We start from the raw sequence: 15,167 nt of genomic DNA, 5'->3' as shown, positions 1-15,167 counted from the left end.
ACTCTGGTGGGGGAACCGGACTTCCAGTTGGCTCCATAATTGAACAGGGGGCTTCCAGTTAGGACCTTTGTGGCTCTTTGAGTGTTTAAGGTTGCTGACCCCTGGGCTTGAGTTACCTTAGCTTGCTCTAGGTGGACAATGAAGATGTGAGTATGGCTGGACATGTTTGGTTTACAGTCTCTGATAGAAGACCAGCAATGATTTTCAGGAGACATGAAGTGTCAGGCCTACAGAGATACTCACTAGGGACATCGACTGCTAGAAAAGCTGTGAGGTCTTCAATAAAAGAGAATATTTCTATGAATATTTGTAGCTCGGGTTGGTGCTCCCTGAATTTGGTATTTTCTTGCAACATTTCATGACCCAACTAGGTAACATCATCAGTGCCGGTAGGGAGTAGGATTTGCTTTCACTGGCACTGATGTCACCTAGTTTGGGTAATGAAATATCTGCAAGAAAACAAGCTCAGAGAGCACCAAGGAACCCACTTCAGGAACGAAAAAGAAAACCAAACCACTGTAGATGCTTTCAGGATTGCCTCTTGTAGAACTTGAATTGGATCAAGCTTGTTCTCCAGGGATACCTCCAACTTCCTGGTCCAACCATCTCCAGCCAAAGGCTCTCCAAAATACATTGCAATTCAATCCCATCATTCCAGCAAACATTGAATGCTTTGAATAGCTAAAAGTCTGTATATATTCTCAGTCATCCAGATCATGGTTGTCCCAAAGGTGCTTTTTCAGGAGGCAACTGGACTTTCTGGGTTTTTTTTTTCTTTTGAAGATGTTTCACTTCTCATCCAAGAAGCTTATTCAGTTCTGACAGGATGGTGGGGGAAAGGAAGGATTTATGCTCCTTGCAGACAGCTGGTCATTTGCATCCTTTTAGAGGGTCGTTGAAGCACTTGGAGGTTTATCTGTGTCCTCAAAGTCACCTGAGTGGTGCTCCTGGTTCCTGTAATCTGCAATGTTGTCCTCTGGAAATCCATTCCTACTCCCACCCCATTCCAAGCAGAGGTGGTATGCTGCCGGTTCACACCAGTTCGGGCGAGCCGGTAGTGGCAGCGGCACGAGGCTCCACCCACCCACCCAGACATCATCAAGGACCTTCTGCGCATGCACAAACACACGCAGAAGGTTCTGCGCATACCCAGACATGCACGTTCCCGCTATCAAACCAGTAGTGAAGAAAATAGGATACCATTACTGATTCCAAGGTTGTTCATCCCAAATTGTTTAGTTAGTTGCCACCTGAAAAAGCACCTCGGGGACTTTGACTTGCTAGTTGAGATTTACAAGAGTAGAAGTCCAACTATTTGGACAGCAAAAAAAAAAAAAGCACTTGAGGAAGTGGCTTTGTTCAGACCTACAGCAGGTTCCTGTACCCGTTTCTGAGAGTGCAATTTTCTAAGCACATAAGCCTCATGTCACATGCCAATGCTGTTCATCTGTGATTCATCGGTGATTCATCTGTGCATTCTAGCCAGCAGTGGGCTTACAACCCCTTTCCAGAAGCTACAGAGCAAAGGCGAAGTGGTGCAATGGTAGACTTCATAGTGTTGAGTCCTAGGAACTTTCATCCTAGAAAGGAGAGTCTATCCACCCCACAACAAATACTTTAGTGGCCTGTTGCAAAGAAGGACCACAGAAGATCAGCAACAAATTTTACAAGGCGTTTTTTGTCCACATCCACCTAACTTGGGTGATTTTTCACAAGTCAGGAAATGTTGCTCAACTGGGGAGGAGGAGGGAATTTCCATCTGATGCACCCTTGTCTCTCGCGGTCTGGAGGCAACATTCTGTAAAAAGAAGAACAATCTCTGACTTTCTTCAACACCTAGTGAGCAGAAGAACCAAGCAGTTGAGCTCCAGCCTTGTCTATTTTCATAGTTGCAACTTGATAAATTAGATTATATGTATCAGATTAATGCTGAGTCTGTAGATCAACAAAAGCTTACCCATCTCCCACAGAACCTTAGCTTGGCTCTTGATTCAGTCTTTTTATTTTCTCCAGTCTAGTTGGATTATAAAATGAACTCTGGGGCACAGTGGTTAGAATGCAGTACTGCAGGCTAATTCTGTTGACTGCCAGCTACCAGCAGTTCGATTCTGACTGGCTCAAGGTTAACTTAACCTTCCAGCCTTCCGAGGTCGGTAAAATGAGGACCCACGTTGTTGGGGACAATAGGCTGACTCTGTAAACCCCTTAGAGAGGGCTGTAAAGCACTGTGAAGCGGTAAATGTCTAAGTGCTATTGCTATACTAGATCATACTTCCATTTAGATCCTGCAATAAAAGGTTGCCTGCCTAACAATGCTGGGACGGGGCGGGAAAACCCAGAACCATTATAGTTGTGGTCCATGAGTATCACATCAACATCTGCCTGCCTTGAGGCTGCACAAGGATGTCACAGATTCTGCCTCTCTATTGTACCCAGGAAGCATCAGTTTCTTGGACCTAAGGCCACATGCCGGCTTTTCACTAAGATGTTGGGGGATTTTCTCTCCCCAAAATGCATAGAGCAGGATAGATAAATATCTAGATGGGAATCTATTTCCTTGGTAATTACGTTCATTAAAAGAGAGAACAAACAAATCATTATCTCTTTAAGACAAGTCCCTTTCTTAGGAATCTCTGTAAGAGTAGGGTGAGAAAGTCAAGATCGCAATTCCAATAGCATGACTGCAATCACCATCTTATTTCTTTTAACCCTTTCTGGAGATATCTCTCTAAAGCAGAGGGTCTCCATCCTTGGCAACTTAAAGCCTGGCAGACTTCAACTCCCAGAATTCCCCAGCCGGCTGTTGCCAAGGTTGGAGACCAGAGGTGGGTTCCTACCAGTTCGCACCAGTTCGGTAGAACCGGTTCATCAAATCTACCAAACCGGTTAGAAGAGGTTCCACCAGTGGACCTGGAAAGCAGGCGACACCTACAGAAGAGGTTCCAAAATTAACACACAGACACACACAGACTCACACAGAGAGAAAAAGAGAAAGAAAGGAAGAAAGAAATAAAGAAAAAAAGAAAGAAAAAGTGAGAGATGAAAGAAAAAAAGGAAAAAGGGACAGAGAGACAAAAGGAAGGAAAGAGAGAGAGAGAGAAAGAGAGAGAGAGAAAGAGAGAGAGAGAACATGGTCGGCAAGCCACTCCCACAAAGGAGGCCACACCCACAGAGTAGGTTCGAAATTTTTTTTTGAAACCCACCACTGTCGGAGATCTCCTGCTCTAAAGACAGGTACAATCATCTCAAAGAGATTTCCTATCAACGGAGCAGGGAAGTTTATCTAACATTTTTCCAGGAATCTGTGCTTACTCCATGTTGTGGAAATCCACGTCCTTCATTTTCTTGGTCTTGCAATGACAAGGGATTTGATAAGGTAGAAAGGCATCTGTTGTTGAGCCGTGGACTTCAGTAACTCTCCCATCTCCAGAGAGATACAATCATCGAGATGGGGATGAGATCTAGAACCTCCCCCTCTCTACAAACCCCCCACAGATCTAGACTGAAAGATGGCCTGGCGTGGTTGAATTTCAAGATTCAGACTGTACTCTGGTATATATAAGAGAGGAGCCTTGAAGGATTTCATGGCAGAGTGAAGTTAGCATTGCTTGGGTATCACCCAGGAAGGAAATCTAAGATCTGCTCAAGCAAATATCGGTAATCCTCAATTTACAACTGGTTCTTTAATGACCATCCAAAGTTATGATGTAACTTGAAAAAGTTACATATGAATTGTCCTCCGAGTTATGACTGCCTTACTGCCCTCACAGTAACAGAAACATATTCGGGTGCTTGGCAACCAGCTCACATCTAGAACTGGTTTTAGCATCCAATGGCCACATGATCACATTTCGCAACATTTTTTTTGCCATTTCCTAGTCCAAAAAAATGCAATGGATAAGCTGGATTCAAACTTATGATCACATGATCCATTTAATCATCATGTGATTTGCTTAATGACCACGGTGACTCACTTAACATCTGTCATAAAAAAACCACCCATAAAATCGAGCTTGGTTACTTGAGTACAACAAATAACAACCAAAATTTCAGGCCCAATAGTGGCCAAAGTCAAGGATGACCCATCCTGCAAATGTTGAAAATCCAGACGCTGAACGATAGGTGGTCCTCAACTTATAACCACAATTAAATCCAAACTTTCTGTTGCTAAGCGAGACCGCTGTTAAGTGAGTTTTGCCCCATTTTATAACTTTCCGTGTCCCAGTTGTTAAGCGAATCACTGCAGTTGTTGAGTTAGTAACAGGGTTGCTAAGTACATCTGGATTCCCCAGTGACTTTGCTTGTCAGAAGGTTGCAAAAGGTGATCACATGACCCCAGGATGCTGTGACTGTCATCAATATGAACTAGAATTGCCAAGCATCCAAATTCCAACCAGGTGACCGTGGGGATGCTGCAATGGTCAAGAGTGTGAAAAATGGTCATTGGTCACGTTTTAAGTGCTTCAAATGGTCATTAAATGAACTGTTGTAAATTGAGGACTACCTGTATTGTCTTTCCCCCAAGGAAAGAGCATATCAAGCAGAGGTGGTATTCAGCCAGTTCTGACCGGTTCTAGCAAACCAGTAGTGGAAATTTTGAGTAGTTCGGAGAACCGGCAAATACCACCTCTGGCTGGCCCCGCCCCTATCTATTCTCTGCCTCCCGAGTCCCAGCTGGTCAGAGTCCCAGCTGATTGGCTGGGTCTTCTTCTGTTGCCCTGCACATGAGATCAGAGCTGGAAAGCAGGTTAGTGGGGTGGGGAGGGAATTGGGATTTTACAGTATCCTTCCCCCAGGAGTGGGGAGGATATTGAGATTTTACAGTATTCTTCCCCTGGAGTAGGGTGGAAATGGAATTTTTACAGTATCCTTGCCTTGGAGAGGGGAGGGAATAGGGATTTTGCAGTATTCTTCTGCTGCCATACCCATCAAGCCAAGCCCACAGAACTGATAGTAAAAAAAAATTGGATCCCACCACTGATATCAAGGTCATCTTTAACTCTCCATTCAGCAAACTGGACAAGCAATATGACGGAGGGCTGGAGGAGAAACACAATACATAGCCATTTACCTCTGCTATGATGAATCCGAGGAGACAGAGAATCAGGCCAGCTAAGCTCAGTCGGATGATATTGGTCACCGTATAGTCTCTGCCAAATTCCGCCTTTACCAAAGGGACTGGAGCTGCTACAAGAGACATTGGACAGGATCACCGCCATGATTTCCTCAGGAAGAAGCAAGAGGAAAGAATTCACACAAAAAACCATCCTATCAACTCCCAACGTTGTCATAGTGAGAGAAGGAGGGGGAGTGCATTCCACTCATACTGTCGACTGAAGTAGGATCTCAGATTGCTGCAGAGGCTTGGGAGGGGTGCATCTCATAGGGGAATGTGATTTATGACACAGACTGAGGGGAGGGAAGGAACTGGGGTAAAGTGCAGCCATAAATCAAACAAAGCTTAGATCTGATTGTGAAAAGATCTTGCCTATGATGCTCCTAATAAATGATTAGTTTTGTATTGAAACTTGACTCGATACTCATAAATCAATTAGGGCATTATTAGGAAACCTTACACTTCCATTTCCGAGTGTCTCAAGCTGCAGAGCTGGCCAACAACCAGCAGCTGGGAATAGCAAGGAAGCCAAGCTCAGTGAAATATGAGTATGAACTTCCTGCCGTGAGAAGAATGGCTAGATAAAGGAACTGCCTCAGGGGTGGGTTGCTCCCGGCATTACTGCCGGTTTGATATGTGCAAAAAATTTGCTATGTGCGAATTTGCACAAAAATGGGTCTGTGCATGTACAAAAATTTTAAAAAACAAAAATAAATAAATGTGTGCAATTACAATTGTTCTGTGCATGCACAGAACTGAAAATTAAGATGGCGGAACTGGTTTGGGGGAGTGGCAGACCTGGGTCACTGCAGGTTCCAGCAACCCAGGCCACTAAACCACTACCGGTTTGGCTGAACCAGTCCGAACCAGTCCAAACCAGTAGGAACCCACCTCTGAACTGCTTGCTTCAAGAGGTGGCTGGCTCCGCTTAGTAAGAAACATAATCATCAAATTATAGAAGTGGAAGGGACCTTGGAAGTTTCTAGTCTGAATTCTGCCCAAGTCCACAGTCCTTATATCATTATGAAGTCTTAATACCACTTTATAATGTCTTGGTAAGACCACACTTTGAATATTGCATCCAGATTTGGTTGCCGCACTATAAAAAAAGATGTTGAGACTCTAGAAAGAGTGTAGAGAAGAGCAAGAAAGATGATTAGGGGACTGGAGATTAAAACATATTGTAAGGTCTTGCCTCTCCAATCTTCCCAAGAAAGTAGGACTCTGAAACTGAAACTGTAAAAGGAGCTTTATTATTGGAAGGTTTGTGATAACAAGAAATCTAGGCATGAACTGAAGTTTATCACTTAAAACCAGCCATTTAAAGCAATGCTAACCAAACCCCTCCCACACTACATCATTGCAGGGTAATAGAAACAGAGACTAACACAGTAGTGCAAAAAACAGAAACGTCATATAGAGATTAGCACAGTAATACGGGAAACAGAAACAGAAACTGGAAACAGGAACTTCATATACAGACCACTCCATTTCTTCCCCTCTTCCTCCCACCAAAATGCCAATGTTCCTGTAGAAATATCTGGGACCTGATACATATGAAGAACGGTTGATGGAAATGGACATGTCTCACTCTAGTGAAAAATGTCTAAGGGCAACATGATAGCAGTATTCCAATATTTGAAGGGCTGCCACAAAGAAGAGGGGGTCAACCTATTCTCCAATGCACTTGAAGGCAGGACAAGAAGCAATGGATGGAAGTTAATCAAGGAGAGGACCAACTTAGAACTAAAGAGAAATTTCCTGACAGAACGATAAACCAGTGGAACAGCTTGCCTCCAGAAATTGTGGGTGCTCCATCACTGGAGGTTTTCTAAGAAGAGATTGGACAACCATTTGTCTGAAATGATATAGGGTTTCCTTCTTGAGCAAGGGTTGAACTAGAAAACTTCCAAGGTCCCTTCCAACTCCATTATTCTGTTCTGTTCTATTCTTGTGGATAAATGAATATCGAATCTTTTCTTTGTTATTCAATCAAGGTCAACAATTCAATTGATTGACATGAAACAGGCAGAGTTATCTGATGCTGAAACAGCATCGTACGATTCAAGATTTGGAAGGAGAAAGTCCGTGCCAATATGTCTTCTTCTAAAGTCAGACAAATATTGTGAGCTGGTTGTCCAGCACCCATAATATGATGACATCACTGTGGGGTGGTAAGGGAAAAAGAGAAGATTAAGCTATTGCACATTTAATAGTTATGCAATGAGGGAATTTCCTCCAAAGTGGCTGGTGTGGTAACCTATTCCTGTTGAATTAGCGCATGCGCTCATTATCCGGGGAGGTCTTATTGTCAGGGAAACAGGGTAAAATGTCACAAGTTTCAACACAGAAATGTGGGGACATTACTAAACATAATTTCTAATTCAGTTTGCATCTTCCAAACTATGCATTTGGAAATTTTCCAGTTCAGTTTGTATCTTGCATACTTCCAAAACTCCATATCTATACACAGTGCTTGATGTGGTGGCGCAGTGGTTAGAATGCAGTACTGTAGGCTAATTCTGCTGACTGCCGGCTGACTGCAATTTGGCAGTTCAAATCTCACCAGGCTCAAGGTTGACTCAGCCTCCTGTCCTTCCGAGGTGGGTAAAATGAGGACCCAGATTGTTGGGATATGCTGACTCTGTAAACCACTTAGAGAGGGCTGTGAAGTGGTATACAAGTGGTATACAAGTTATATTGCTATTGATGATTTTTTTGTTAAATACCAGCAAAGATCAACACAATTTACTGGTAAAAATGGGAGAAGAGGCACGCCAAAACTGGGAGCGAGAAAACCATAAACACCAGGCAACAATATATATCAGTGTCTCTCAACTTCAGCAAATTTAACAGGTGCTGACTTCGACTCTCAGAATACCCCAGCCAGCCATCTTGACTGCAGAATTCTGGGACTTTAAGTCCACACTTGATAATGTTGCTGAGGTAGAAAAATACTGATTTACATTAACTGCATCTTTGTTTTTCTGTCTGTATCAAAAGGCTCAGAACTGTTCAGAGCCACTGGAAGCAATATGGGGGATAATTAGCATTGACTGTTCCAAAGGGAGCAGCCTTTGCTTATTCCAGCTTTAGTCCATTTATATTACATAGCAGCAGCAGTACAGAGATGGAAAATAGGACTGCCACAGAGAGGAGGGGGTCAAGCTATTTTCCAAGGCACCTGAAGGCCAGACAAGGAATAATGGATGGAAGCTGATCAAGGAGAGATTCAACCTAGAAATAAGGAGGAATTTTCTGACAGTGAGAACAATCAACCAATAGAACAGCTTTGCCTTCGGAAGCTGTAAGAGCTTCATCACTGGAAGCTTTCAAGAAGAGACTGGGCTGCCATCTGTTAGAAATAGTATAGGCAGGGTCTCCTGCTTGGGGGGGGGGGTTGGACTCAGTGGTGGGTTTCTACTGGTTCGGACTGGTTCAGCCGAACTGGTAGTGGTTTGGCAGCTTGGGTCACTGGAATTGGCAGCCACCCAGGCCTGCCATGCCCCCCAAACTGGTTCTCTGGGCAGCACTGTAGGCACCACCATATTGTTCTTTGCTTCTGCACATGCGCAGATCGCCCACGAACAAACCGGCAGTAGTGACTGCCGGAACCCACCCCTGGTTGGACTAGATGACCAACAAGGTCCCTTCCAACTCTGCTAAATCTGTATACTGGAAAGCAGGTGATCCCTCTTTAGCATGTGATGGATAGAGATAATGTCTAAAAGCATGATTAAGTTTCATGTTCCAGTACCTGATAGTCATTTCCCCCTTCCATATTCCATTTAATTCCTGGTTTTCTTTTCTAATTATTTCCATCTCCCATACAAACCTGCTACATTTGTGCTTTTGCTAGAAGAGATCCCTCTTCTCTGATCATCAAAGGCAGCACCATTCAAGAGGGGATTGCTGGTTTCTGTTAAGATTTTTTTTAAAAAAGACATTATTTTTTTTAATGCTAAGCACACCTCAGCCCTTTGAGGGTTCCTTCTGTTCACTTTCCCAAACAAGAAACACAATCGGAGGAACTAATTCTACTTTATTGTAAAGCTACATTAACAGAATCTTGGAAGTCTAAAAATGCAAATCTCCCAGCTAGGGGAGGAGATGACCAGGCTGAGGGGTCAAATCAGTGGTGGGTTCCTACCGGTTTGGACCAGTAGTAATTTGGCGGCCTGGGTCACTGAAAATGGCAGCAACCCAGGCCTGCCACGCCCCCAAACCAGTTCTCCCAGGGCCACTGTAAAGGCTGCCATCTTGCTTTTTGCTTCTGCATGTGCGCAGAGCAATTTTTATTGCATTTATGGTCAAATGTGCATGCGCACGGAGTACATGTCTAGCATTCGTGCAAAATTGTGCATGCACCGAATCCGCAGTAATGCCAACAGCATCCCACCCTTGGGTCAAATGCGACATCATTCCCAAGTCCCTTTGTGCCCACAAGAGATTTATGTCCAGCCCACCTTGAATTCCATTGGCTCCTATCTACCGCCAATTTGCTTTGATTTCCCAATTAAGAAAAATCCTCTCCCAAATCATCTGCTTACTCCCTCATGAATAAAGCAGGGATGGGAGAGCCATGATCCCCCAGCAACCAGGAGTGGATGTTCAAGAAAGTCAAAATGACACCATAACCATCAAACCCTGATCCATTTTTTACGTGTGTGTCACACACAATACACCTAAAAAGACATGGGGCTGCAAATTGTGCAGCACAGCTGCGCTCGTAACCTTTCCCAAGGTGGGAGGAGAATTTCTCTCAAGCATATGTGGAATAACAGAGCAAGTATAAGGATTTCATGCAGAGAATTCCGGTATTCAGATGTATAGACCAGTGTTGGTCAACATTGGCAATGTTCAGGTGTGAGGACCTCAACTCCCAGAATTCCCCAACCAGTCCTGCTGGCTGAGGAATTCTGGGAGTTGAAGTCCACATATCTGAAAGTTGTCATATTTGAGGAACTCGTATAGACTTCAGATCCCAGAATTCCACAGCCAGCATAACCATTGATGAGAACACCTATCCTCCGCAAGCTGCGCTGGCTACCTGTTGATCTCCGGGTGCACTTCAAGGTGCTACTTACCATCCATAAATCTCTCCATGGTAGTGGATCTGAGTACTTGAGAGACCGCCTCCTGCCGATTACCTCCCTTCGACCGATTAGATCGCACAGATTAGGCCTCCTCCGAGTTCCATCCGCCAGTCAGTGCCGACTGGTGACTACGCGGAGGAGAGCCTTCTCGGTAGCAGCTCCGACCCTTTGGAACGACCTCCCCGTGGAGATTCGCACACTCACCACCATCCAGACCTTCCGCACAGCCCTTAGGATCTGGCTATCCCGTCAGACCTGGGGATAAGATTCTAATTCGCCCCACCCGAATGTTGAATGAAAGTTGCGTTTTATTGTTTTATTTTTTATTTATGCACTGTCTTATGTTTTTGTTTTGCACCCCCTTCCCATGTATTGTAAGCCGCCCTGAGTCCCCTCAGGGAAAAGGGCGGCCTATAAATCATAAATAAAATCCTAAAATCCTAAATCCTAAAATCTGGGAGTTGAAGTCTACGCAGCTGAGCATGCCCAAGATTGGGAAACACTACTCTAGACAAAGTGCAACTTGGAAATATGGGCATTGCTGTCCAATCGGCAGGAGATTTGGCCATCGTGACTTAGCTGTGAAGTGCTACTGTACATAGAAAACAGCTGCTTTGAGTGGACCTGAGAACTTCAATCCAAACAATGTGGGCTGGGAAATAAAATTAAGGACACTCCGTCTGCTTTTAATATTTTAATAGCCTCAGGAGATGTAAAGATTTTTGAAAATGTTATTGAAAATGTATTCATCTTAAAGGTCTGGTGTAAGCCATATAAACCAGATAAAGCAATAAAGTCAAAACAAAGAAATAACATTTAATGTCAATAAATAAAACTTAGGGTCCTCCCATCAACTATGTCCAGGGGTGAAGTAAAGATGGCCACAATTACACAACTCAGAACAAGAAGCAACACACGAAACTAATCAAGGAGAAAAGCAACCTAGGACTAAGGAGAAATTTCCTGAGAGTTAGAACAATTAATCAGTGGAACAACTTGCCTCCAGAAGTTGTGAATGCTCCAACACTGGAGGTTTTTAAGAATAGATTGGGTAACCATTTGACTGAAATGGGATAGGCTTTCCTGCCTGAGCAGGGGGTTGGACTAGAAGATCTCCAAGGTCCCTTCCAACTCTGTTATTCTGTTACTCCTGCACAACTCTGATGCCATGAACAACTGTATTGCAGTTGACATCTCAACTTTCTTGACTTCTCCAGAGATGTCCTTCCCCGCAAGTACAGACCTATTTTCATTCTCTTACCATTGATCACAGTTAGGTTGATGTTGGCTGACACTCGGACCCCCAAGGCCAGCACCTTGATGTTATAAATTCCCGAATCTTCTACTCTGGCATCCCGCAGTATCAGTGAAGTGTCTTCGGAAGACCACTCTGCTCGGTGCCTGTATCTCTCTGCTTCCACCACTGTGATCTCGCAAGCGTCCCACCACTGACAGGTACCATTGTCTGCCTGGCAGTTATCGGCTTTCACAATCAACACCAGCCACTGGCCGGGGATGAAACGCCATCGGATCTGGAAGTAGGCGGGCACCAAAGAAGAGAAATTCAACGAGACTGGAAGCAAGGCGGTCTTACCATGAGAGACGGAAACTGGGAATGAGGGTGTAGACAGCACAAGGCCTACAGCAGGGCCTGGGGAGAAGAGAACAGGAGAAGGTATTAGCAGCGAGGTCTACAGAATACAGAATAAGAAGGGAATAAATACAGAGAGAGAAGGGACTTTGGAGGTCTTGTAGTAAAACTCCATGCCTGAGCAGGAAACTCTGTACCCATGATGGCGAACCCATGGCATGTGTGCCATAGGTGGCATGTGGAGCCATTTCTGAGGGTACGTGAGGCCAGCTGATTTTTGGCCTTGGTTTTTGGCCGTTTTTTGCCCTTGCAAAAAAGCTCTCTCAGCCCTAGGAAGCAAGCAATGGCAAAACAAAGTAAAGCAAGGCAAGGCAAGGCAAGGCAAGGCAAGGCAAGGCAAGGCAAGGCAAGGCAAGGCAAGGCAAGGCAAGGCAAGGCAAGGCAAGGCAAGGCAAGGCAAGGCAAAGCAAAGCAAAGCAAAGCAAAGCAAAGCAAGGCAAAGGCAAAGGCAAAGGCAAAGGCAAAGGCAAAGGAAAGCAAGGCAAAGGCAAAGCAAAGAAAAACAAGGCAAGGCAAGGCAAGGCAAGGCAAAGCAAAGCAAAGGCAAGGCAAAGGCAAGGCAAAGGCAAAGGCAAAGGCAAAGGCAAGGCAAAGCAAAGGCAAAGGCAAAGGCAAAGGCAAAGGCAAAGCAAAGCAAAGCAAAACAAGGCAAGGCAAGGCAAGGCAAGGCAAGGCAAAGCAAAGCAAAGGCAAGGCAAAGGCAAGGCAAAGGCAAAGGCAAAGGCAAGGCAAAGGCAAAGGCAAAGGCAAAGGCAAGGCAAAGGCAAAGGCAAAGGCAAGGCAAAGGCAAAGGCAAAGGCAAAGGCAAAGGCAAAGGCAAAGCAAAGCAAAGCAAAGCAAAACAAGGCAAGGCAAGGCAAGGCAAGGCAAGGCAAAGCAAAGCAAAGCAAAGGCAAGGCAAAGGCAAGGCAAAGGCAAAGGCAAAGGCAAGGCAAAGGCAAAGGCAAAGGCAAAGGCAAAGCAAAGCAAAGCAAAGCAAAGCAAAGCAAAGCAAAGCAAAACAAGGCAAGGCAAGGCAAGGCAAGGCAAGGCAAGGCAAAGCAAAGCAAAGCAAAGCAAAGGCAAAGGCAAAGGCAAGGCAAAGGCAAAGGCAAAGCAAGGCAAAGCAAGGCAAAGGAAAGCAAGGCAAAGGCAAAGGCAAAGGCAAAGGCAAAGGCAAAGGCAAAGGCAAAGGCAAAGGCAAAGGCAAAGGCAAAGGCAAAGGCAAAGGCAAAGGCAAAGGCAAAGGCAAAGGAAAGCAAGGCAAAGGCAAAGGCAAAGGCAAAGACAAAGCAAAGCAAAGCAAAGCAAAGCAAAGCAAAGCAAAGCAAAGCAAAGCAAAGCAAAGGCAAAGGCAAAGGCAAAGGCAAAGGCAAAGGCAAAGGCAAAGGCAAAGGAAAGCAAGGCAAAGGCAAAGGCAAAGGCAAAGGCAAAGCAAAGCAAAGCAAAGCAAAGCAAAGCAAAGCAAAGCAAAGCAAAGCAAAGCAAAGCAAAGGCAAAGGCAAAGGCAAAGGCAAAGGCAAAGGCAAAGGAAAGCAAGGCAAAGGCAAAGGCAAAGGCAAAGGCAAAGGCAAAGGCAAAGGCAAAGGCAAAGGCAAAGGCAAAGACAAAGCAAAGCAAAGCAAAGCAAAGCAAAGCAAAGCAAAGCAAAGCAAAGGCAAAGGCAAAGGCAAAGGAAAGCAAGGCAAAGGCAAAGGCAAAGGCAAAGACAAAGCAAAGCAAAGCAAAGCAAAGCAAGGCAAAGGCAAAGGCAAAGGTAAAGGCAAAGGCAAGGGAAAAGGAAAGGCAAAGGCAAAGCAAAGGCAAAGGTAAAGGAAACACTTTGTTCTTTTATGAACAAAGTGTTGTCCCGATTTCCCCTTTAACATTTTCACATATACATAATACATTTTGCATTATATTTCCATTTTCAATTTTTGCCTTATTCTTTTCATATCTTCCAGTTTTTAATGTTTACTACATACATAAAACTGTGGGTTTTTTCCCCTTTAAAATAAACCAAATTCATCATCCCCTTTCCATCTATTTCCTACAAGTAACATGTCTCTTCAAATTCAGTTTTTTTATGTAGTAAACATTTAACATGATTACTTTGCACAGTTAAAGGTATTAATCTAACTCACGCCCATCCTAATTAGATCTATACCGTTACCATGTTTAGAACGTTTCATTTCATTCTACTAACTGGAGCCCCATGTTGAAAACCTTTGAGGTTTATTGAAACCGGCCCTTCTCTTTCGACGCTGCCAAAGAATTCCGCCCTCAGCATTGCTGCCATGCTGGGCTCTGTAGAACATGGGCAGCCTGAAGCCCCCATCTCAAGAAAAGGTTTTCTGTCTCTTTCCTGCTTAGCAAAGCAGCCCCTTTACTCACCCACCAGCATCAGGAGCAGCCACGGACTTGGCATCGCAGCCAAGAGTGTCTTCTCCTCTGCCTTTGGAGCACTTTCTCCTCTGCCCATCACTTTCCCTTTGTCAGTTCATTTCACTTCCACCTTCCTCTGCTCCATTTTGAGGAAGTGTGCCAATGGAGCCAGGCTTTTACCCTACGTCCTCCTGGCTCCAGAAAAATTCTGCCAGCTCGGCACAAATATAAAAACAACGGTTAAAGGCCTTTCCACAATGTGCGGTAGCCGGGGGGGGAGGAGGGGGATATTTGTCAACAACACACCCACCCTCCTTCCTGGAGCCCCCCAGTTTATATCTCACTATCTGACTTCCAGAGTACGTGGACCAAAGACTTTCCACAATAACTTCAGTCTCCTTCAGTCCTGGTCAACTCCTCCTCCTCCTCCAGAGTGTCACAACATTCCCTGCTTTACAGATGGACCCAAAGGATTAAATCTACCCAGGGGTGGGGGGTCTAGCCAGTGTTACTGCCCATTCGCTCGTGTGCACACGCTGGATGTGTGATGCCTGCGCATACGCAGTTCAACAGAACTCCAAAACAAGATGGCAACAGTGACTTTGGCAACCGGGGAACTGTTCGGAGGCATGGCCAGCCTCGGTCGCTGCCAGTTCTGTGACCCAGGCCGGCATACCAATACCGGTTTGGCCGAACCGTCAGCAACCCACCTCTGGTGTAGATATGAACTATTCCATTTCATGGAGTTCATTGTAAATCAGGGATATCCAGAGCAGGAGGTACAAGAAGTCAACAGGAAGACATATCCATGCAACGGAAGCCCGACCCCTTTTGTGTACATTGTGATGCACATAAAAGGGGCAGGGCTTGTGGAGTTGGGACTTCTTTGAGCCCCCTTGTGCATCCCTCCCCAGTGTAATTAGCTTCTACTGAGAAACTGGGATTTGGGATTTGATGAAAT

The 15,167-nt window shown here is 44.9% G+C and overlaps 1 protein-coding gene across 1 annotated transcript; it reads right to left on the bottom strand.

Moving 5' to 3' along the window:
* Positions 1–1,716: 1,716 nt before the first annotated feature.
* On the bottom strand, positions 1,717–14,249 carry LOC148047842 (uncharacterized). The gene is given in 7 exon segments (XM_087707782.1): positions 1,717–1,740; positions 1,742–1,798; positions 5,072–5,187; positions 5,618–5,626; positions 8,952–9,035; positions 11,474–11,863; positions 14,216–14,249. Coding segments are annotated over 7 exon segments (714 nt in total).
* Between the last annotated feature and the right edge of the window lie 918 nt (positions 14,250–15,167).

The sequence above is a fragment of the Thamnophis sirtalis genome, unplaced genomic scaffold (assembly GCF_051295495.1).
Source record: "Thamnophis sirtalis isolate CommonGarterSnake01/CBP01778 unplaced genomic scaffold, rThaSir2_p1.2 scaffold_3, whole genome shotgun sequence".
Taxonomy (NCBI): Eukaryota; Metazoa; Chordata; class Lepidosauria; order Squamata; family Natricidae; genus Thamnophis; species Thamnophis sirtalis.
Note: the sequence above shows the minus strand (reverse complement) of the source record. Positions and strands in the feature narration are given on the sequence as shown.